Genomic DNA, 24,954 nt, shown 5'->3' on the forward strand with positions numbered 1-24,954 from the left:
TTCTGTTTTTACTTGAAAACTTTCATAGACGGAAAATGATTACAACTTCTGTAAGAATATTTAGATTTGTTAGTGAAATCAGAAAGGTCAGGGGCTTTGCAATTAGACAGGAAGCAGTCTCTGTCGAGATCCTTGATAACTGTGTGACATGGAGTAAGTTTCCTAACTTCCCTGAAAACTCTGCCCTTCTATGTAATGTGGAGGAAGTGATGGTGGTAATGATGGTGATGATTGCAGCTAACATTTATTTAGCATTTGCTATGTGCCACGTGCTGTGTTATTTGTGTGCATTAACTCATTTACTCCTCATAATAACCCTATAAGGTGTAGGTACAATGCTTATCCCACATCTGTTCTAACACACACTCACAGACACACACAGGCACACACACAAACTCAAATTCTTTTAATTTGTCATTACATGATGATGTCACTATTTCCACTTTTAATCTATCCCTATCCAGGACCATAATCACAGATTTGTATTTGCACTGGATTTTGACTCTTCTTTTAGTATAGCAAGGCAAATTCCTTGTGGAAGCTGATAGTCCCATAGATTATTAGGGACTGTTCTGCTATCTGCACCATGTGGTTCTTTTCTGTGACAAGTTCTAAATATTCTCATTACTAATACTTTTCATTATAATGACTCTTTTGGGGTGAAAAACCTTAAATTTACATATCATATTTTCATCTTTGGGTTGTGTGTGTGTGCATGTACGTGTGTGTGTGTAATGCGGTCTACTGTAGCTTGCTTTTATTAAACAAGTTCAGTGGCTTTTGGTATAACAGCCGGGAGAGAGTGGAGGATACAGACACATCATCACTGAAATATGTCAGTTTCCTACACCTCCTATTTACTATCCAGATCCAGGGCTATTTTTACATGAATACAGAGTGTGTGCTTTTTCTAATATGTAGTTAACAATCTGAATGACACATTCTTTATGGTACCACAATAATCCCGTCCATTACATCACTTAATTTATGGGAGTGCTAACACCAAAATCGATAAACATTATTTCTGAAATGTCAAGAGTGTTAATGGTGTGATTAAAAAAGAAAAAGATTCTAAAATCTCTCTGCACGGAACCCTTTGATATACTGTTGTTGAGACGCACCTACCCAACGCTGTGATATGGAAGATTTAAATCATTAAGACTCCATCAACTTTAAAAATGTGTGTCGGAGGCTATTTTCAGCCACACGAATCTTTTGTGCCATATTGTGGAATTCTGTTAGCAGAGAGAGGGAGAGACTACATGTCTCAGAGAAGATCATCTCAGGTTGTTTTGAGACATATCAACAGTTGCTAAGGAACCGTCGCTAATGCTTCTGGGAAATTCTGTAATATTTCACTTAAAAATTGGGAGAAATTTTTATAGAGCAAAGCTTCTTAGACAAGGAAAGCATATGAAGGGTGATATCAGGGAACAGTTTCAAACTGGAAAAAAGTATTTTAAAGTTTCCTAGAAGATTGAGTTTAAATGGGGTTTCTTAGCTCCATATAATCGCCTCTTACAGAATCCTAGAAGCTTTCATTTACATCTGATTTTAGAACAAGTAGCATTTTAAAATCTGGTCACATTTCAGTTTATTTTCCATGATTGATGCTTTAAAATGGAGATTAGCACTTCTTTTCACACAGAGAATTAATTAGCATGCTAGGGTTGTGGTTTCACTGATTCCCTTCTCTTTTAGTGAAAAGGCTATATTAATAGTGAACATTTAATAGGCACTGACTGTTTACTAGATCCTACAGGGACATAAATCTTGGCGTGTAATGGTTTTATAACCCAAATAGTCCTCTCTGATTAGCTGTGGAATTGAGATAGTGAAGACACTTTTACCAGCCACTCTCCTGAGGATTGTGTCGCTGGTGGAATCGGGCTGGCAGCCTAACAACAGCCCCACCACCATCCCAGTGAGGACTGTTGCGTTAATTACTTGCAACACCATGTCCTATTAGCTGGAGTCCACCTGGTCAGAGAGAAGTCTTGCCCCACATGGGAACATGACTGTTAGTCAAGCTGAATTTAACTGTACTGTTTGATCTACATGCTCTATTACTTCTGGGCTTATTATTACTGTCTCTGGGGAAACAGTAGCAATAATTCACATTTTCTCTCATTCTCTTTCTGTTTCTCATTCACACACAGAAAATGAGCCCTTATTATGAAGAAGCTAGGGTTGGAATAGCTAACACACAGTCCTTGCCTTCAAAGAACTTGTATTCTGATGGGTCGCAGCGCTGTAAGCCAGCAATTGCCAACCACAGGTTACGAGCCACCATGAACATGGGTAAAGAGAGGGAGAGAAGAGTGCAGCTTTCTTGCCTGGAAAATGGGTCAAGGCCCCATCTATGGAATAACATTTCAGCTGAAGAGGAGTTTGTCAGTGAAATGCATCAAGGAGGAGCTAAGAGAGAGGGAGCAGTGTGTGTAGGGTCCCAAAAGCATGACGGGACAGGCTCTAGTCAAATCTCCGTGTTGGTGCCTGAAAGCACAGGAGAGTGTCAGAGTTTGGGCTGGCCAGATGAACAGAGGCCTTATCATGGAAAGTTTATAATTTCAACATAGAGACAGTGATTCTTCAAATTCTTTTGAAATAATAAAACTTTGTTTTTAATTTATTTATTTTGTCAGAAGGCTCCCACAATGGGCCAATAATAATAAGGATAGAGAGGGAGGAATATTAGGAGGGAAATATTAGGAGGGGAATTGTTTGTTTTAGTAAACAAGATGGGGATGGGGGTGCAGATTCAGGAAATAGATAATCCAACCTTCCCCAAACACACAAAGCGTCTTCCTCTCATATTCTCCATCTCCTATAACTCCCTCGACATACTTGCTGTTTCATGATCCAGGAGTTTGCTTCTGGAACTTTCTGTCTAGAACACTTTCCCACTGGACATAGTGATCCTCTCTGAGCTAGCATGGTTAGCCCTAGCGATGCCTTGGCATTTCTCTCTTTAGCATACCAGCCAGAAATTCTCCAAGGATTTATCTCTCCTATTTAAGTGTAGAGTAGAGACTGCACAGTAGAGGCTGCGTTTTGTTTTGTTTTGGTGGTCTGCATAAGCATTGGTCATCTTCTCCAAGTCCATAGTTCAGACATTTGCTTGGGGTATGTTTTGTTGTGAAGGTGAAGATTCCTTGTCTGTATGGAGGAAAACTCAGAACTACTAATACTAGACACCTACCTATAGACCAGACCATTGAATTCCATCTGTTCGGAGTCATGAGAAATAGCTGATACCATTTTCCTCCTGACATGGCAAGACTCTTTATAGTTGGTGATATCTTAATCTCCCAATTTAAGAATGGAACTAAATAAATGAAAAGTAGAAATAACATGATTGCTAAGAATATTTGACTTACCTGTCAAACTGCTTGGTTTCAAATGCTAACTTTTCCAAACTAGTTGTGAGTGTGGGGCAAGGTACAGAGCCTTTCTGTGCCTCAGTTTCCTCATCTGTAAAATGGTGACAGTGGTAGTATATACCTCATAGGGTTATTACAGGGATTAAATAAAATAATAAATATAAAATGTTTAGAATAGGTCCTGGCACATAGTGGGCAATCACAAATATTAGCTGTTTTTATTATTAATATGGATCTTTTAATCAATGTTGATGATAGTCTCAAATTCAGTTACCAGTTTCAAAGTGAATAAATATACCTTGTGACTAGTATCAGGCATAAACACAAATAACAGATAACATTATACTTATATAGAGATACATTCATATTTTTCCCATCAAAAAATCATTTACAGTGTATCATCTGGTAGTGATTAAAGATTTATGGGAATCTGCCACCAGGGTAAATAGCAACCCAGTGGAGACTGCCCCAAGCTCTGGAAGGTAGACGACATTCTCCAGGATTTCAGAGACACATCAACTATGTGGTTGCATGGGCATTGGTGGAGCTGCGCATGCCAGGATAACAATCAGGACGTATTGTCCTTTCAGGTTTCAAGGAAAACAAGTATCATGCTTAAGATATTTAGTCACACCATTCCTCATACAGTCCTCAGAATAATCCTAAATTCTGTGACATATACTTAGTTTTAACAAGGTATTTGATTCTGCTTAGCACTTGGTAGGTTAGAAAATCCTGCAAAGACAGGCTATGTATGGAAGTTTATAAGCAACATTTGTTTACTCTGCAGGGAGATGATGGTGAGAGTTATAGATGTAGACAGAGATAGCAAATGCTTTTACAGTGACTAATAGTGCCAAACAAGGCTGCATTCGAATGCACATTATCATCGACTCTGGTTTTTGCTTGTTTGTTTGCTTGTTTTATATGCCCTTTGTCGTCTTCAAAGATTTCAGATTCAGGTGTTAACATGAAGGTTAGGACAGATAAGAATGCATCCAATCTATCATATGTAGATGACAAAAGCAAATCATTCTTTGGAATATAAACCACCTTATTACATATTGTCCACATGCCCATGGCTGCAAATCGGTGGCTCACCGTCAGAATGATGAATAACAGTGTTGGTTTAGTTTGCTAAGTTGTGTATCACTTTGGTCATATTGTCAATCCCCTTGCTGAGAAAGGTTCTCCAAAATTTCTCTGGATCACCCCTGAAACTTAGAGATAAGTTTCATCATCTCGGTGTTACTATCCTTGCAGTCAATCAGTAATAACCAACAAATTGAGATTTAGTGGTGGTGTTTATAGAAGGCACAGTGATAGACAGTGTTGTTTCGGAAACAGAAACCTACAGCATGGTCTCCTTTCTCTAAAGATGGGGTGAAATGTATAGACTACATCGAAGAATTAATCAGTAGTAGTAAATTAGATAATAAGATTACTCCACAGAGGCGCTATAAGCAATATATGAAAAAGTCTCACATCACTGATAGAGATTATAAGAAGAGAGTATGTTTATTGTGAACTGACAGGGTTTCAAACAGATCTCCTGGAGATGGATGGGAGGAGATGGGAAGAGGCATGAAGTTGTCTTTGAATATTTGGCAGAAGGGATATTACAGGTAAGGGGACCAGCACAGAGTGAGGAAACACAGAGCAGAGAGCAGGAAACACTGGGAGGAGAGCAAACCAGGGGTGTATGATACATGAGGATGGTGTCACGTACATGTGGAATATGGAGAAACAAATCAAAGGGTCAGATGAAACCTAACCAGTAACGAACCCTAGAAATATGACTGTAAAACTGAGGCTATCAAAAGGGTGTGGAAAGGGGGAAGCAAGCAGGGAGGGGTTACAGTGGACCATGGTGGAGGACTTTTGGTGGCCTGGTGGTGGTGTGGTAACATATACCTGAAGGGTGTGATCTTGTATCTCTAAATCATATATAATGTTGGGAACCAATGTTAACTCAATAAAAAAAATAAATAAAATAAAACTCAATTTCATAAGGAAAAAAAATACATGAAGAGCCAGACTTTTAAAACTAGGAATTGCGTTTTCTTGAGGATGCACAGCAGTAGGGAGATAAGACATAGCACAACTGTGGTTGCTGGCATTTGAGGAACAGGAGAACACTTGTCTTGTTTGCTGCTATCTATTTAGGGTTTAGACTAGTCCCTGGCACATGGAAGGTACTCCGTGAATCATCTCATCCATGATTAGGGGTACTCTGATAGAAGATAAGGCTAGAAAAATAATTTGCTGTGAGCTCCTGGGGAAACTGAATAGAGGGTCATGTCATTCAAAGTTTATTGTATAGGCTTGGGTTTTTTACCTAAGGGTCACAAATCCCCAGTCTTCATGATATGTATGGGAACCCTGTAAAGCACATATACACCCCGTGTGCAATATGCATCATTCTAAGGTCCACAGCTCTTACTGGGTGTGAAAGAGAACTGGGCTCTCCGCAGGGTAAGCTTCACCTAAGAAACAGGGGGGAAATATGGAATAATTTTGAGGAAGAGTGGCATAAAATTGGTAATTGGAACACTGGCATTAGTTATCTGTGCAGGATGAGGGGGAGTAGAGAGGATGGAGCAATGGAACGCACAGCTGTGATGGCTGAAGGGACAGAGGTGATTGTGAAGCCCAAGTGTGGGGCTGATTGTCTTCAGGGAGACAGACAAGGAGGCTTCAAAGGAAAACTGTGCTTTGGGGGACACTGACCAAGTGTTTGTGATGAAGGTGGGGAAGTGGGAGGTGTTAAAGTTATAATCAGGTTCCAAAGAAATCAGTCTACCAGTTTTATTCAAACCTCTTGATTCTTCACTCACTTTGGTATAAGGGTTTTGTGTGAGCATCCTGTGTATTCCTGTCACAAAGAGAACTTAGATCTTCCTTGAAGGCCTGATTGGAGAAATGGGTTACACCCCCCCCATGTGTTAAAAATGAAGACATCAGTGAATTGTAGATGCAATGAATGTCTAAATTAAAAGTTTCTGCTGAAATTATCTGATTTCATGTTGTTGGCTAGACTCATGGACGTTGAGATTTCTTCAAATAATTTGGGTTCCTCTTGGTTTTATAGGTGTTTAACCATCTAGTCTCTCTCTTGCTTTCTCTCTTTTGGTATTATTTCTATATCTTTATGGAGGTAACATTGATTTGCAGTACTGAATGATTCAGAGAGAGAGTTTCACATATCCTCAGATGCATGTCACCACACCACACGACCACCAAGGCACCCACTGTCCTCCACCAGAGTCCACTGGGCCTTCTCTGTACCCTGTTCTCTGACCCCTTTCTCTCTGGTATTGCTCAGTTTTACAGTCAGAATTATAGTATTTTGTATTGGTTTGGTTCTGTATTACCCTTTGTTTTGGATATATTACCCTTAATAGTATATATATTATATATATATAGCATTTTATTTTATTATATATTACAGCATTTCTTATTGGTTTGTCTCTATATTACCCTTTGTTTTGGGTATATTACCCTTATATATTATTTTATATATTATATATATATATAAAACCCATATATTTTCCACACCCTCTTAATGTCACACACTCACAGGTCAAGAGATTTCAAATTTTGTTGATGTTTCAGAAATAGAGTCCTTTGTTATTTCAATGCAGATTAGTTTGGATTGAACATATTTAATGAAAGAAAATATTAGAATTCTATAAAAAAAAATTCCAGATGACCATACAGTAAAAAATTTTGAAAATTGTATACCTTCAGGTAACACAAAGATTTGAGGACCATCACATTAGGGGAATGTTCACATTTGCCCTGACCACCAGAATCACTGGGGGAAATGAACATTCTGGGCTCTAAATTAACCCCAACCAATTGTTTATCACGTCTGAAAGGTGAGGTCAAGGAGGCTGTGGCAAGGAACATTGTCTTCAAAGGAAAAATCACTTTGCTGTTTAAGCAGATCCCAAGTCAGTCTGGCTGCTACAAGTGGTCTCAAAACAAAATGACCTTGATCTCATCCTCTTGTGGCAGGTATGGCTGTGGCAGAACCATCTATCAGAGCGTCTGTTTTAACTCTGCTGAAGCCCTTTTTAGACAACCTGGTACCTTTTTTGCTCTTTTCCACACAACAGGGATGTGCTGTGTTTGTGGGGTGCTAGGATGGCTCTCTGGTGGTCTCTGGTGGTGAACATTATATATGCTTCTAGAGGGAAATGCGAAAACAAACGTTTGGACGAATATGATTAAATTCTCTGGTGTAAGTCTAAGTCTGATACTAACTTCTACCCATAACGCAGAAGGATCGGTAGTTAGTTTATATGTAATGTAGAGTGACATCTTAGAATTATTCTTATAGTATTCACACACAATCTCTCCCTCCCCCACGCCCCCCACCTTTTTCTCTAATGGTTTTTCTAACAGGTAATTACCAAGATGTGTCTGTAGGTGTACATAATTGTATTGTTCATTTTTTGATTACCAGCTCTCCATAGATCTGATCATTAAACCTTTTAATCATCACAGTTATAAATGTCCACAATAGCAACTTGCTATCTTGTGCTAAGTTTCTCAAGACATCCATTCCCACAGAGCATGCTACAGCGCACACGGGGGGAGTCCTTCCACTTCTTTTCTTTTGAAATCTTGGTAGAATGTGTATAACCAGAGACATAAATATCATCCATTAGGCAGTTCAGCCTTCCCTGAAGTATTAGTATTCTAAACAATCCTATTACCAAAGCATTATTTTGATACTTTATTAAAAGTGCTACAGCTCTAGCACTGCTATAGTCAAACACAGCTTTATGCAATTAGGATTATAATGGAAGCTTTATTACAATGATATATAACTTGTATCATCCTAATAAAAGTTCCTGTACATAGAGATGCTTTCATAATGTTGTTTCTGTAACAGTGATTCCTTAGTAATGGAGCTTCTCTCTTGGCAACTTCATTATTAGGAAATGATTTCAGTAATCGAAATGCAAATAAAGATTTTGAGGGGAGTGTTTTATGCATGACTCTATTACCGACCTGCTCTCTTTTCATGCATTACATCTAATCATTAGAAACCTACCACGTAGATTGTAGTTATGCTTTTCACTATCCTGTTACATTTTAGCATTTGTGTCCTTCCAAATTATTGAAATTAACTGCCATTTTAAAATAAAATTCAAGGGTTAAAATAACTCAGATTTTAATTAAATTCTGTTTGTAAAGCTTTAAAAATGTTTTACAAAAGCACTGATTTTTATTGTATCAGAAATTGAATGGACCAGTAGCATTTAAACTAGAGTATATGCACCTTTGGGTGTATGTGAAGATTATCCAGAGGATATGTGGGATATGTGGAGAGCTTTAAAGGAATTAATTTCCAGATCTTTTGTCTCCCCTTATGCCCTCTGACAAAATCATCTACCTAAAAAGACACTCATGGCTGAGATCTTCCTTTCCTACCTCTGCTATTTGCCTTTCTCCCGTTGTACAAAAGAGGACCACCCGACACCTGTCCCATCCTTCCCCACGCCATGTTACATGCCCAGGGCACCAAACAAAGGAGCAATTTGATGTCCAAGTCCCTTCTCCCCCTACCCCAATCCAATTTTTAAGAGTCAGAAAGTAGAGGATAATGTTTAAGTGCCTGGTATCTGAAGCCAGCGAGTCTTTATGGATCCCACTCTGAAACTTACTAGCTAGTCAACCTTGAGAAGTTATTTAAACTTTATCTCCATTAGTTTCTGCATCTATAAATGGGGATGAAGATGATGGTGATGATGATGATAGGGTATTGTGAGGATTGCGTGGACTCATGCATATGTGAAAAGTATGGCCTGTAGTATATACTAAATGATGCCGTTAACTCAGGATTTCCAAAAATGTTATGCTTCATATCACATTTTATAATGTACTTATTCATTTTGATCAACTGAGTACTACCAATAATTACAATGACAACTCAGTCAGATATCTAAGTTAACACTTTGAGCCAAATGGCCATAGAAAATTTTGGAAATAAATTCCCTTTCTTCTCTTCCTACTCTCTCTGTGTGTGCATTTTTTTCCCACAAGAATGTGATCAATAAAAGTTTAAATCATAAAATATACATTAGGATAAGTTTTTTTGAAAGAAGCAGAATGGATATATAAATTCAAGAAGAAAATGTAAGATATCTAATTTTTCATATATATTTTTAAATGAATGGTAATAGGTATATAACATTGGCATTTATTTTCAACTGTGTGCATTTAAGAGAGTGCCATAATAATGCCACAATATTCAAAATTGTATGTCTATGAAATCTGTGCATTTTAACTTTTCAATATTTACAATACACTGGAAATTATATCCTTTGTAATATAACTAATGAAAAAAACTTAGAGGTGAGATATGTGCCTAGGGGTATGTAAAATTTAGGTGTGTGCAAGCGGGAAAAAAAAGACATTGGAGTAAAACACTGATTTGTAAGATTGAAAATAGCCAGTGAAAGAAGAGTTTTATGTTTATGTTTTCTACATAGTAGGTATTAGAATAATACCTTCTTTAACATTTTGAGGAGCTAAATAAAGTTCTAGACGTCTCAGGTTTCCCTGGCAGAAAGTTTTTTTGGCTCTGTATGGAGTGACTTGGTTGAATATCTCCTCCGGGCTGCTTACTCACAATTTGGTTGATAATGCCTGGAGAGAGCCCTTGCCTTTGAGCAGGGAACTGGAGTTGTCTTTTGACCTCTTCATAGAAGGGACCCTCTTGGGGTGTATCCTGCTCTGAGATAGAAATGAATAGGTTACATTGCCCCAGTAGATGCTCCGAGGCACTTTTGTTTCTACTTCGTGCTGGAAAAGACAAAGTTGTTCTTCTACCGGAGACCTGCTCAATGAGTGAATGGGCCTCTTAGGGACCACCTATAAATGGACTGCTGGCTGCATAAAAAAATAAGCATTGAAGAAAATGTACATGCCCTCAGGTATGTTTCCTGCGAATTATATTTATATAACTTCGACTTGCACAATTTTAGTTTTCACTTTTATTTCATGCCGTACCTAAAGTTGAGTTTGGATGCCATTTTCTCACTGGGCAAGTTTCATGTCAGCATATCCATAGTTGTAACTGTAATGAATATACAATTTTGTGTGCTAGTTTTTACACTTTATTTTCCAGACCCTTGCCAGGGAAAAGCAGAAAAAGTAGAAGAGTGATATAATAATACTGTAGCCATATTTATACCAGCTGGCACAGAATACAAGGAGAGCATCATCGTCAGTTAATGTGATTTGTTGCAGCCTATTTTCAGAGCTCTTTGAGACCCAGGTTGCCAGCTTGTTGGAGACTCATATCAACACAGGTCTGCTGTGAGAGACTGGAGCTGAGGCATACTATTTCTGAAAAATTGTTGACCCTGTACCAGCCAATGGGGAAAAGCAGCATCCAAGGACATATGTGTTTTCAAGCATTCAACAGAGTCACCTAACCCCACCCTGGGCCCTAAACCTTCTCCATATGTCCTCTTGCATCAAGTCAGTAGTTCCCAAGAGTTGTATCCTATGGCCAATTCGAAAGTGGCATAAAGCCCAAGCTGGAGTCTTTATAAAGCCTGTGATATTGTTACAAGATATTTCAAAGGAGGATTTAATTCTAACATTAAGACAGTACAACTTGAAACAGTTAAGGACTAGTCGAACAGTTTGTATTGGTGGTAGTATAAATTAATTAAATCTTTTGGAGAGAAATGTGATTATATATCAACAGATCAATATTTTCGCTGTTTTTATTCATTCCTGAAACCTTCTTATAAAGAAACAATCCATAGTTCATATACATGCACAATTTATAATAGTACAAAAACTGGAAAACAATCTAAACACCTAACAGTGGGATGATGTAAAATCTATTATGAAACATCAGCCAGATGGGATACTATGTAGCTAAATAGAAAGCTATAAAGATTATATAAAGTACAGCAAATTATTTGAAAGCTATGAGATCATGTTAAGAAGAGGAAAGATAGAAAAAATGAATCACAAAATTATATATTCACTGTCCATATAACTATAAAAGATAGGTGTGTCGTTATCAATAAGTTGGGAGGAAATCAACCTTTAGAAGGAAGGGAAAAAGCAGATCAAGAATGACCCATTCTGAAGTAGTCATGAGATTTGTGGACCTTGCTGGTCTAAAGTGTCATCGGAGAGAAAATAACAGCGAGCTCAGAGCTCAGCCTTTAAACTAGGGTTCAGCTCAGGAGTTCATGTGGAAAGCCTGTGTGTTTTCCGATTCCAGTTTCTTACTTTGGCTTTAGACTCTTTTTTGGGTCCTAGACTTTCTTGTGTAAAAAATACTGAACTGGATCCAAACTTTCAGTTTTTAAAATTCCAATGGAAGTTACTATGGAGAAATATAAGAAATTGATTTGGTAAGGAAATGGGACTCAAGAGTCCGTTTTTGAATCCTGATATTATAAATTTGCTTATATTATAATTAAAACATCTTTTAAAATAAACTCATTCTTGTTCATGTTGATCAGTTTATTTCTCTAATATTTGTTTGCAAAATACCAAGATATAATTATCATCTGAAAAAAATCTATGATTAGATTTTTATATAGAAAAGTATGATTTCTTTATACTGCAACCTATTGGTTGCATTGTTTTTGTTACATAGTTTCAAAATAATAGCAATTTAAATAGAATATAGCTCTTGGTAGGTAATTTTTTCTTTCTTTTTTTTATTAAGGTAATGTTGGTTTACATCATTGTTTGCATTTTGGGGCATATAGAATCCCCCCCTTCAATGGTAGATATATTTTTATAGATGAGATCTTTACCTAACATTTTCCTTATTGGATGGATAACAGATTTTCATAATAGGTTTATCACATCCTTAGAATTATCTTTATGGAGTGTCTTTGAGCCATCTTCTCAAAAAAAAATAGAATTTTAACTGAAAGAAATCACTGGGAATTCTGCTTCTAAGGATAAAAAGAATCATTTTATAAAAGTGTATAAGAAGCAGGAACACAATACATAACTGTTAGCTATAAGCTGGGGTGATTTTATTTGAAATTTTCATTCATTATATAAAGAGAAGAACTATGCTATTTTACAAAATCTTGAAGTTACATCTGTATATTTTTCTTTTGCTTTTAGTTCTATTTGGCACTGTTTGTAAAAAATAATTATATATACTAACACACTACCATTTTATTTTGTGTTGCTCACAAAATAGTTACCAGACATTAATAGTTGATTATCAATAAATTAGTCTGTTTTGAGATTTTGTTCTTGAAAATCCTTGAATTTTCTCATTGCTGATTCATATTATACCCCACATACCTAGCTCAAAACAGTCCCTGTTTTAATGACTTTTCTCGGAAATAGACTTAGTAAGCCAAAATTGTCACCATTATATAATGTAGTGGAAGGGGAAAAAGAAACTAATTAATATTTGAAAAGCATAAACTCCCAATTGTTTTCTTTAAGACAAAAATAGAACCAGTTAATACCTGAATGTTGTTTCATGCTCAAGTTCTGCATTTAGCCTTAGCTGGGTTGGTCCTGGTGAGAGAAGAGTAAGTTCTGTTCTTAAATCTGGACAGGAGTGTGGCTACATCACTTCTGAGTGCCTGCACCTTGGAGCCCCCCTGAGCAGGTGTCTCCCCAGTGGGTGAGGCTGAGTCAAGGTTCTCCTGCCTGGCCTTCCCAACACTCAGGGATTTATAAGGAGACAGAAGCCCGAATCGTTCTCTAGCAACAGCATTCTCCATTAGGTCTTCTTAAAAAATGGACATTTCCACTAGAACAGAACATTTTAATAAAAACATTGATATGGAACATAACAAGGTTTTTCAGCAGATACTTAGAGTCCTTTTTGTCTTCATTTGAATCTGTTTTACTTTTCTTTCTGTGACGCTATATAAAATCTCATCAATATACAAAATCATTCTGAGCCTCAGATTTTCTCATTTTCTCTGGATGAGAGCTTTGATTAGCTTTTTACAAGTTCTTCATTAGTAATTGGCTTGCTTTTTTTGTTTTTGTTTTTGGCTGTTGTCTCTAATAAGTTTATGTTCTATCAAAGAATTCTTTGAGGCTGATCTGAAATATGTTACTCTGTGTTACGTTACAGAATACGGAGATTTAATATTCTTTATAAAATGTCACCAACAAGTGCTATTAGGATTAAATGTTCATTTTTTCTTTTTGATGCTGCTGGTTGGGGTGGGTTGTTCAGTCTTATCATCATGCCTGACCTAGTTGTGCAGCAGTTCCCGTTTAATTAATAGACATTTACATAAGCTCTTTTTCCCCCCAGCAAGCTTTATAATGGTCTTGTTGGTTATCTCCTTTCACCCTGTGAAGTATCAGCAGTGCGATTTCCATTTTGCATATCAAAATACAGAGAGATTAAATTATGTACAACAAATTGATAACCGAATAAGTTGGGAACTCAGAGTTCTGGCATATTAATGGGGTTGCTTAAAGCAAAAACCCATATAGACTCCATAAATATATTCACACTCTGCTCTCTAATCCAGGAGTTGGAGTGGGGACTGTCAGCAGCTTGGGGAGGGAGGAGGCCTTTGTAGATTTGTGCAGAGGTGGGAGAATTAATTTTTGGGCTCCCACTGGAGCCATGAAAGGAAAGTTTTTGTTAGAGAAAGTGGCATCTGAGACTATTGCTGTGGTATCTGTAATTTTTAATAAAAATTCTAGGAAGTCTGGTGGCTTCTGTGCGGCATACGACTTTGAAGAACTGTCCTTTGTTTGTTTGCTTTTGGAACCCGCTGTTCCCAAAACCATCAGAAATTTATTCTTAACTAACTGGCCACGTCAGCCAGCCTGCCTCCTCTGTCCACTTGAGAAATTAGGAGAAATTTGCTGATCTTTCTGGGTACTTGGACAAGACTTTGATTTCTTCCCCAGATATTAAAAAAAAAAAATCTCTTTCTATCTATAGCCTCACGTACCTATAAGATATACCAGAAATCTATACCGAAGTTTTTCTTCTGACTCCCCCTTTCTTTTTTCAAAACTGTAATAAAGGATTGCTTGCACTTTAAACCTTGCTTCTTTGTCTTGTAGATGTTGATTACTTCTAGAGAATACTTTGGATTTTACAGGGGTTGCCTCAATCATTTTCCAACACCAATAAAACAAAACAAAACAGGCATTTTTTTTCCTTCTCCAAATTTACCAAACTTCTCAGACTTACTTAAGAGGTAGGAATCTGTGTCCCCCATTTAATGCCTTTTTCATTAAACTTGGAACTGATTCTGTCTTAAATTCTACTGCCTTACTCTTGTTTGCCCTTCCCCACCCAGGTTTTCCCCAACCTTTAAGGATTGGAGCAGATGAAATACCATACCTTCAGGAAGTCTTTGTTGCCCCTGACCCTCACCTTCTTTCTCCGAATTCCCTTGTTCCTGGATTTGGACCTTTTGAGTGGCCAGATTCATCATCTTGTATGTAGTATACTGATTTCTGTAACTCATGAATAGCAAAATGCCCAAATGGACTGTGGGGCCGAGAGAGTAGAGGAAACAACAAACAACGGATTTCATTAAACTCAAGGTCCCTGTCAGCTCATGAAAATATACACTCCATGTACAGAATGGTGTTTCCAACTGCAGGCACTCACCACAGCTTTACAAAAATCACACACTTAAAATAATCATCAGATCTGCGGGATGAAAATAGTTGAATTCCAGGCACCCAATATCTCACCTTGAGTATCATTCCAGGGAACAAGCAGTCTTTCAATCCTTAGGCCCTCTGGTGTAAGCCACCCCTGCACTGTGGTCTTTCTTTACTCTCCTGGTGAGTTTCTGTCTGGCCTCAGGAACTTTCAGGTCTTCCTCAGATCCCCCTTGATCTCCCGGTGGGGAGTACCTCATTCTTTGCTAGTGATACTTTGATGCCTTATATCTCCTCTCCAAATGAGGAAAAAAGAAATGCTCCCCATGGAGGAACCACTCTCTTGCCACCTTTTCTTGAACTTGGTCACAAGTCCTGTTTATTACTCACCTCCTACCATGAGGCAGATGAAATGCATAGGAGAGCTACTTTTCCATTCTTTATTTTTTTTTGAGTCAAACCTTTTATTAATTATTGTACACTTACCACATTATTTAAGATTTAACAAGATCTTATAAATCAGGGTAATTAATTCATGTTTCAAATAAGAAATCTGAGGTTTAGTGATTCTGCTTTTCCTGTTCTTTGGGAAGAAGAAATCCTACTCAGAATATCAATTTTGGTCAATGAACTTTGGCTTTTACAATTAAAAGAATAATTATTTATCTCTCATGAGAATAGTAACATATTACTCTGGAACATATTTCCAGAAAAGAATAGGAACATACTTCTTTTTTACTGGAAAGGAAATTTAATAAAGGTAAATATATTGAAAATGCTTCTTTTAAAATGTAGAGTAAAAACAATGTTGGCTGATAATCTGGATTTGGTAAAGAAATATCTTTTTTTACTTTTCCATTCTTTAAAACTATCCTAAGGAAGGGGATTAATGGCAAATTTATTTCCTCTTTGGAGCTCTGCCCCCTAGAGGTGCAGCCCAGAACTTTGAGTACTGGAGACAAATTGTTTTGTAAACTTGGGAGTTAAGCTAATAGGTTTCTACATAAGAAGTAATATCTCATATTAAAAAACTTGATGCACTGAGATACCTATTTTAATTCTGTGAGTTAGCCTATCCCCCTGGCACACCACTGCATCTTCCTAAGGTATGTCTTACACACTTGAAATAGACCGAACATTACTAAAATATACAATAAATTCATACCTTTGTACTTATTACTTCATGTGTTTTTGTACTTATGCATTCAGTAAATACCAGTGAACACCCTACTATGGGTACTCTGTGTTAGATATTCATCCATCCACTTAGTCGTCTAGCCAACATAGCGTGTTCTATATATGAAGCACTGTCCTAAGCACAGGAGATCTAAGTGTATGCAATGCAGAAGCAAAATATGTTCCCATGGAGTTTACATTCTAATTTTAGTTACCATAAGTATATAAAATAGCAACCTATTATCTTCTTATGTAGACACATATTCAGAATATGTTGCATGGTTAAGTTTTTATGTAGAGTGTTAATCCTAACCAAACCTGCAAGCCCCCTCTCTTACTCTTAGATATACTTTGGAGGAAAGCAGTAGAGAAAACAGATCAAAATTCTTAGCAATCTGGGGACATCTATAAATATACAGAAGGTGCTGTCCCCAGCTTTGTCCTCACAGTAGCCTAGGCTCCCCCTGGTGCTTTCTATAAAAGTGTTCCCCTTTATGGAACAGGCTGCATGTGCCAATACCAATTCAGTGTGGTGTAGCAGGATGCCTAAAGTCTATGCAGTAATTCCACAAATATTTATCGAGTGCCTACCAGACGATAGTCAGTGTCCTGAAAGCTGAGGTAAAAGTAATTAGAATACATCCTCTGCCCTCAAGGAATTACTTTGTAGTGAAGGAGTCTTGTACACAGTCAATTACCTATGCAGAACAGTGCAGAATTAAGCAGTAGGATCATGGGGTAGGGTGGGGAATACAGAGAGAGGGCACCCAACTGAAGGTTGGGGTAAAAGAAAGCTGAAATCTGGAGGAGAGAAATAGGTGTTACTAGGTGAGTGGGGGGAGATGGGGAGTTGTTCCAGGCAAAGAAAATCACATGTACAAAGGCCTGGAGTTAGGAGAAAAGCAGTGTGTGGGGGGAACAACAGGCAGTTTAATAGTAAGCTATACACACGTGTAGGTAAATATCTGATTTTCTAATTCTAAATAGGATTTTTAAAATATAAAAGTGATACAAAAAATAGCAAGGGAGAAACAATATAAATTTAATTATATAAGACTTACTTTTCCTTTCATATCTAAAATCACCATGAACAAAAAGACAACAGTTTGGAAATAAAAAATATTTTGGATATTTCAGCAGCTTTTCTGAGGGCTGAAGTGATCTGTTTATGTACTGTTGTGTTGCTAACATTTTTCTGAAATCTGTACGTATTTCTCCTATAATTGTATGGAAATACGTTATTTTGAAATAAAAAGCATAAATTTTTGAACAGGTGGATAGAAAGGGTTAAGCCATGGACTTGATTACATCAAGTCTGGTCAATGGGGCGAGGAATTGCAATTACAGTGAAAAGGGGAGACTAGGGAGGTGGTTTACCCCTCACTCATAAATGACTTTAAGCATAATGTCTTTGAACCTCTTCTTCAAGTGGCAATAATAAAGCCTTCCTCAAAGAGTTATTGGCATAGGTGACCCATGCTAAACTAGTAGTACAGTGCCTGATACTACTGATGTGCCATAACCATTTTCCTTTCCCTGCCTGAGGCAGCAGGATGAGGGAGCTGTCCCTCTCCATTTATAAGGAATGTGCCCAGGAGTGTAAGGCAAAATTTGATCAGTTTGGATTATGAAACTGGATGAAAGCTTAGTATGTGAAATTATATTTGTGCCTTCCTGAAGAGTCAAGAAAATTAAGAAATGAGCCAAGTAACTCATCATATTTATTAGATGTAAGAATGAAGGTGCAGTATTATCATTTCCTTGTGATAGTCATATCTAATAGTTCTGAAACCAATTCACAGTATTCATGTCAGACTTATTTTATGAGACATTTAACCATTGCTAAATTAAATTTCATAAGAGAATGTGCCTGTATAACTCCTCTGGAGTTACAGAGATGGAAATCTGACCCATCATTTCTATTTTCACGGGAAACCATTTAACAGAACTTTGTTCCAGTAGAAGTGTTTATTGAGTTGTAAGCCTAGCACAGTTCATTGGCTGCATGTATTTCCACACTGACATTTTTCTCATTGCAGATTTGCATCAGTTCATTAGTACTGACAGCAGATGGTAGCACTTTCACACAAATTTACCTTCTGAATTGATCTAAGAAATGTCACTAAAAAGATCCTGACAGTTTTGATGTTCTTCCATTTCTGAAAATGGTATGTTAAACAAATAAGGTGTAGGATTTTAGATTTTTTTTAAACTATAGCACATAATTCCTAGACCAACTAACGACTGCTTACATCTCTGATTCTGGCTGGCTGGAGGAGAAATTTGAAAATACAGACCATCTTCCTGATAGCATAGCCTTGAAAATATCTCCATTGCAGAAACATGTCTTTTGGAGAATATTATCCAGATTGATTGTCTATACTGATCAAATGCCTTAAATTGTTTATGAATTCTCTGCTTTACTATGTCTGAATACAAATTGCTTGGTTTGTAGGATTAGCTGATTGAATGTGACTGAAAAACATACTGTTGTATCAAATAACATGTCTAACTTTGAATTCAGTCACTTTTATAGCATTAGGATAGCCATACGATAACCATTTTTGAATTGGATATGCTTTGCCTTTAAATCATTATAAAACTGTCAAACAAGAGACTAACATTTGCTAAGTGAATGAAAGAATATATTATTTCTAATCACAAGGGAAATTTCATAGTTTTTCTATATCTTCATAGTTTTTCTACATTATTATATTCTTAATAAAGCAAGGTCCTGTATTTAGTCATCTTACATATTTAGAAACAAGTATTTAGAGTATTTAAAAAATTAATTTTCAATCTATATTTGAAAAGTAATTAATGAGTTGGTTAATTTGCCACAATTAAGAGAAGTTGATACATTTCAGAAAGCACTGGGTGTTGAACATATAGAGTTTAGTCTTGTAATTAATTATGGATGATTTTGACACATTGCTACATGAGTGGTCATGAATAGCAACATGCTCAAAGGATTATTTAACAAGAAGGAGCTTTAAGATTCTAAATACTCTAATTAAAAAAACAAAGAACCTTATTTATAGTCTAACAATAACAACACAAGTTAATACTGACTTATTTCGTTACAATATAGCTATTATATATATATATATATATATATATCAGTCTCCCCTACTGTGCTGTTATTTCATGTGTGTTACCTCTATATACATTTTAAACCCAACACCATAGTATAATTTTTGTATTACCTCCTAATAATTTTGTATTACCTCCTATTATCCAAAAGTAGAATGCTTCTATTTGCTGTCATTTGGTAGATTATTTTGAAGGGATGCTATTATCATTAATTTATATGAAAAAAATGTTCAGTATTATTAAAGTAATTAAGAAAAAATACTTCACTATGCTTTTGTATATATTTATGTATATATATGTATGTGTGTATACATATGTATGTATATAAATATTATGCCACAAGTGGTAGTTCCTCTTTTATTTTTTCCTTGAAGTACATTGGATTACAGCATTGTTTGTGATGTAGAGATATAGTAGCTCCTCTTTCAAAAGGTGTTTTAACCACATCATACCCACCACCAAGACCCCCAGTCCTCCACCTCCATCATAGTCCATTGTACATTTACCATTTATGAAACATTTTATTTTTTCCTCTGGTATTGTTTTCTGAGAACTTCCTTTAGTGTATTTTATAAGGCAGGTCTACTAATAAATTCTCTCAGTTTCTTTCCCTGGAAATGTTTTTATATATTACTTTCATTTATTGAAGGGTGAGTTTGCTTGCTATAGAATTCCTGTTTGACAGTTCTGGGGTTTTCCCTTAGGATTTATGTAAGTCCTTCTGCTGCTATCTAGAATGATGAGAAGCCGGTCATTATTATATTGTTACTCCTCTAGGTGATTAGTCCTTTCTTTCTTGCTGCTTTTGAGATTTTCTCCTTGCTTTTGACTTTTAGCCATTTGACTATGATGTATTTGGGTGCGCATCTCTATGTATTCTTATTTAGGGTTTGTTGAACTTCTTGGATCTATAGGTTATATGTGTTTCATCAAAGTTTAGAGTTTTTTAGTCAGTATGTCTTCAGATAGTTCACCTGTTCCTTTCTCTCCTTCTCAAACATACACTGGCATATTTGCTGTTATCCCACAGGCCCATGAGGCGCTGTTCATTTTTTTATCTTTCCTTCAGACTGAATCATTTTTATTAATGTATCTTCATTATTTTAGTCTAATTACCACCTCATATCTACTGTTGAACCCAAATAATAATTTTTTTTAAAACCATAACTTTCGGGCCTCCCAGGTGGCGCAGAGGTTGAGTGCTGGGTTGCGAAGCTGCCCGCAGCTTCTGGTTCGATCCCCAGCCCTCAGCAAGGGTCCCACATGGCACGCAGACCTCTCTTGTCTCGCCTGCTGCTCCCCTCAGCAGTGTACTTCGTCAGTCTGCCTGTTCTGCTCTCCCCTCTGGCTCTGGTGAATTCTCTCACCCTCCCACGCTTCTGACTGTACCCAGTGCTTGTATAAATAAATAAATAAATAAATCTTTTAAAAAAAAAAAACAAACCAGGGCCTCCCCAGTGGCGCAGCGGTTGAGCGCTGGGTTGCGAAGCTGCCTGCAGCCTCTGCAGCACCGGTTCGATCCCCGGCTGCTCCCCGGCCACTGGCGGAGGGTCCCACATGGTGCGCAGACCTCTCCTGCCGCCCGCTGCTCCCCTCAGCAGTGTACTTCGTACCTTCTACCTGCTCTGCTCCCTGCTCTGGCTCTGGTGAATTCTTTCACCCTCCTGCGCTTCTGACTGTACCCAGTGCTTGTATAAATTAAAATAAATAAACAAACAAACAAACAAACAAATAAATAAATAAAGCACAAATGTTTAAAAAAAAAAGTTAAAAAAAAAAAAACAAACCAAAACATAACTTTCAACTCTAGAATTTCCTGGTAATTTTTTAGTAGTTTGTATTCCTGCATTGAGATAATATATTTACAGAGTTATTGTTATAAATTTTCCATCTTAACTCTTTGAACAGAATTTTCTTTAATTCTCCGAACATCATCTTTATAATTGCTGTTTTGACAATGCTTTGTAAATTCAACATTTGGGCCCACGAAGTCATTTTATTAATAACTTTTTCCCCTTAATCTGATCTGATTTTTCTGTTTCTTTGCATGTTTCATAGTATCTTTGAAAACCACACATTTTAGAAAAAATATTGTAACGATTCTGGATCCCAGTATTTTTTCTTGAGTGTTGTCCTTTTGTTGTCAGTATTCTTAAAATGTGTTTTATAAACTTTTCTGTGCTTTACCTGCAGAATTTATCTTCCCTGTTAATGTGGTCACTGACATCTTTGTTTTGTTTTTCATTCTTGGTTTACATGTTTTAGCATAGACTGGCACACATTGCTTTTGGCATAATAGATTGATTGGCCAAAGGCCATGCTAAAATGCCTCAAGTCCATAAGACTTTCTTTTTTTGGTCCATGGATGTAGGTGTGGGTGGAGAGCACATTCAAAACTCAGATAACACTCAGGTTGGTCTTGGCTTTTACTTTCCATCAGAGCTTCTTATATCTTTGCTGCACACATGTGTAGTTCCCAACCTGCCAGGGACACCTAGAGAATGTCCCTAGCCTCTCTGAAACTGTTTCATTTCCAGGCTCTTCCCATTACATTTTTAGCAGGTCTGCTGCTTGTCTCCACTAGGACTACCACATCTGACTTGCATTTTTTCTCAGTTGCCATTTTTCCTTTCTAATTGGTATCTATTTTGCTATATTTATTGCCAGTACCACTGGGTAGTGGTCTTTGCAGTCTGCTCTAAATCAAGTCCGCCCCACTGCCTGGCAGCCTAGCTTCCTGTTCTCACGTCCTGCTCCACTCCTGTAAAACTTCCTTATTGACAGAGCCAGGGTGGAGGCAGGTGGGGATAACAAGTGTTTCAAGGTAAGAAGCCTGCAGATTCTCTCTGTTCCTAACTTGAAGTTCTAGCAGCTTTTCTAAGATAAACTTTCGATTTTACAGCTAGTCATTGATTTAATATCATCTGTTTAATCAATAGCTATAAAATCTTAATATAATACATGAAAAAAAATTAACTTTTTTTTTCAGGTAGCCAGAGCTAGCAGATGCATAAGAGATATCAATAGATATGTGTTAATAAATATTAGTGTGAGGCAGGTGAAGAAAGCTGGATTCAAGTTGGACAGGGACTTGCTAGAGCTGTGGCCCCAAGGTCTGCTTAAGGCTGAGAATGAAAGTGAGGGGAGCAAAGAGAGAGTACAGGCAGAGGCAATGTGTAGGTGGCACTTGGGGAGACATGCACCATCCTCCAAACAATGAGTAACTCAACCCCCACCACACATACATCCAAACCCCCACTCCCAGTGTCACCGGTACAAATGGAATTGTCTTTCCCATTTCATATAAGAGTATGCATGTTCTTACAGACATAAATGTTTTGGGGTTGGAAGGTGAAGGAACAACCACACATAATTCTTTTCATGGGCACCTCTGAGTTCAGCTTCTCCTGAATCTAAGATGAGGAAACGCCATGAGAATCTAGCCAGTCCTTTGATAAAATCCAGCCAAGGGCTTGTTTTATTTGGCCCACACCATTTTTTAAAAAATTGTGCCAATATTTAAATTTAGGAAGTTTTACATAAAAATCTGGATTTGTAGGTTATTTTGACAAATGGGAAGACCTGGCACACTGAACCTGCATTCCCACATGGCACAGTTGGCTGGAGCGCGAAGCTCAGCCTCGGCTGGATCCACTTTCCAGCTCCCCACAGCCCTTGTCATCTGGGGGTTTATCTGACTGGTCTTGCCCCTTCAGGTCACTGCCTCTTCTTCACAGGTATTTATCTAGTCTGTTAAGGCTGTCATAGTAAAATACCACAGATGAGGTCCCCATCAGTGGTGGAGATTTCTGCTTCACAGTTCTGAAGTCAGGATGCCAGCCTGGTCTCATGAAAGTCCTCTTCTGGGTCCCGGACTTCTCCCCCAGTCTTTGCTGAGTAGAAAGGGGTGAGCTGGCTCTCTGGAGACTCTTTGTAAAGGCATTAATCTCTTCCTGAGGTTCCCTACCCACCCCGTGACTCAAGCATCTCCCAACGGCCCCACCTCTTACACCATCACACGGGAGTTTAGGATTGGAACATACGAATTTAGTATTTGGGTTTGCAGTCTGACATACTGGTTAATTCACAGTGTAAACAATTGATACATTTATCAACAAAAATTTTTTCATGTTGGTAGAATTGTGTACCGCTCACTAGCTACATAGAAACCTTCTAGGGCTCACCATTGCTTGCCAATTGACACCTGCATTCCTTACCTGGCAGCAGTCTTAACTGCAACTTAGAGCCATCATCTTATAAAGGCGGCAGAGTTCCACATGGGGTTTTAGCTTATAGAAACAGCCCTATGGGCTTGGGAGAGACAGGAGAAAAACAGATAGCAGAAACTCAGAGAGCAATTTAATATTGCAGGCCACTCCTTCCCTCATCCTACTCTTTGAAAATGTGCCTATTGGTACTGGATGTAGTTAGGTCTGAAACAATGTATTTGCAAAACTTTATATTAAAAAAAGGTATGAATGATTTTGGTCCCCTTACCATTGGTACAAGGGTGAATGAAATGTGTTGTTCATATTGTCAGGCTACTAGGCTTCCTGGACATCCCTGAGGAAAAATAAGAATAATTATAGACTAAAGCGAAACACTAGCTGATTAAGAGTTGGTAAAATTTATCTACAGTTTGTATTGTGTAAACCGGTTATGAGCTCTCCTATACTTGACCAGACAATTTTGTCAATGTATCTCTCCTACACACTAACTTCTCTTCATGTTTGGGTTATTAATTATATTTCAAAATTGAAATGAATCTGAATATAAACACAACTAAAAATTTAAAACAAACATTTGTCTTAAACAAGTAAATCAGGCCTCCCCGGTGGAGCAGTGGGTTGAGCACAGCGCTGTGAGGGCAGCGCTGTGAAGCTGTCATCAGCCTCTGTAGCATGTGTTCGATTCCCGGGCAGCTAGGGAGATACCCACATGGCACGGCAGACCTCTCCCGCCTCGCCCACTGCTCCCCTCAGCAGTGCTTTTGGTCTGTCTCCTGTTCTGGCCCCGCCCCCACTCTGTCTGTGGTGAATTCTCTCACCCTCCCTCGCCTCTGGCCTATACCCCAGTTCTTGTATAAATAAATCTTAAAAAAATAATAATAAACAAATAGATCGTGTATGTTAGCTCTTTTCAACGGCACTCACACTGGCAATCCTAGACCAACTCTGGTTCTTACAGGAGCATCCAATACTTGGGCAACCATTTTTTGTACTTCATCCCTGCAAGACAAATGAATTCATGGCTCCCGTGTTAAAGAATTCTCGGAAAATCAATAGGTAAGAAACACCACAAGATACATTGGCTTTTACTCTTATTTTCAAAGTGTAAATCTTCTTAGGTGTCTCTAAAAGCTAAGCTGAAAAAAAGAAATATTCTTTGTAATAATAATAATGGCTAACATTTATTGATTTTTACTATGTGCTAGGTACTATTCTAAGTATTTTAGATATATTAATATATTACATTTTATAGCACCCCTATGAGCTAAGTACCATTCTTTAACCCAGTTTACAGAAGAAATTAAAGCACAGAGGGGTTAAGTGACTCAACCAAGGTCACACCTCTAGTGAAGTGATGGAACTGGGGCTTGAAACCATAGAGCCATGCTCTTAACCAATGCTTCGCTTGTCAATGGCTTTGGACCTCAAGTTCTTGTAAAATAATGGGGTTTGGCATT

The 24,954-nt window shown here is 37.6% G+C and overlaps 1 protein-coding gene across 2 annotated transcripts in view; it reads left to right on the plus strand.

Moving 5' to 3' along the window:
• ATG10 (autophagy related 10) overlaps positions 1–24,954 on the plus strand; it is a 214,628-nt gene that overhangs the window by 181,309 nt on the left and 8,365 nt on the right. For both annotated transcript variants that reach the window (XM_037530533.2, XM_037530532.2), the window contains exon 6: positions 24,456–24,553. In XM_037530533.2, coding sequence (XP_037386430.1) covers positions 24,456–24,553 — 98 coding nt within the window. The remainder of the gene's footprint in view (positions 1–24,455; positions 24,554–24,954) is intronic.

The sequence above is a fragment of the Talpa occidentalis genome, unplaced genomic scaffold, assembly GCF_014898055.3.
Source record: "Talpa occidentalis isolate TD23 unplaced genomic scaffold, MPIMG_talOcc4v2.1 talOcc4.6, whole genome shotgun sequence".
In the NCBI taxonomy this organism is placed as follows: Eukaryota; Metazoa; Chordata; class Mammalia; order Eulipotyphla; family Talpidae; genus Talpa; species Talpa occidentalis.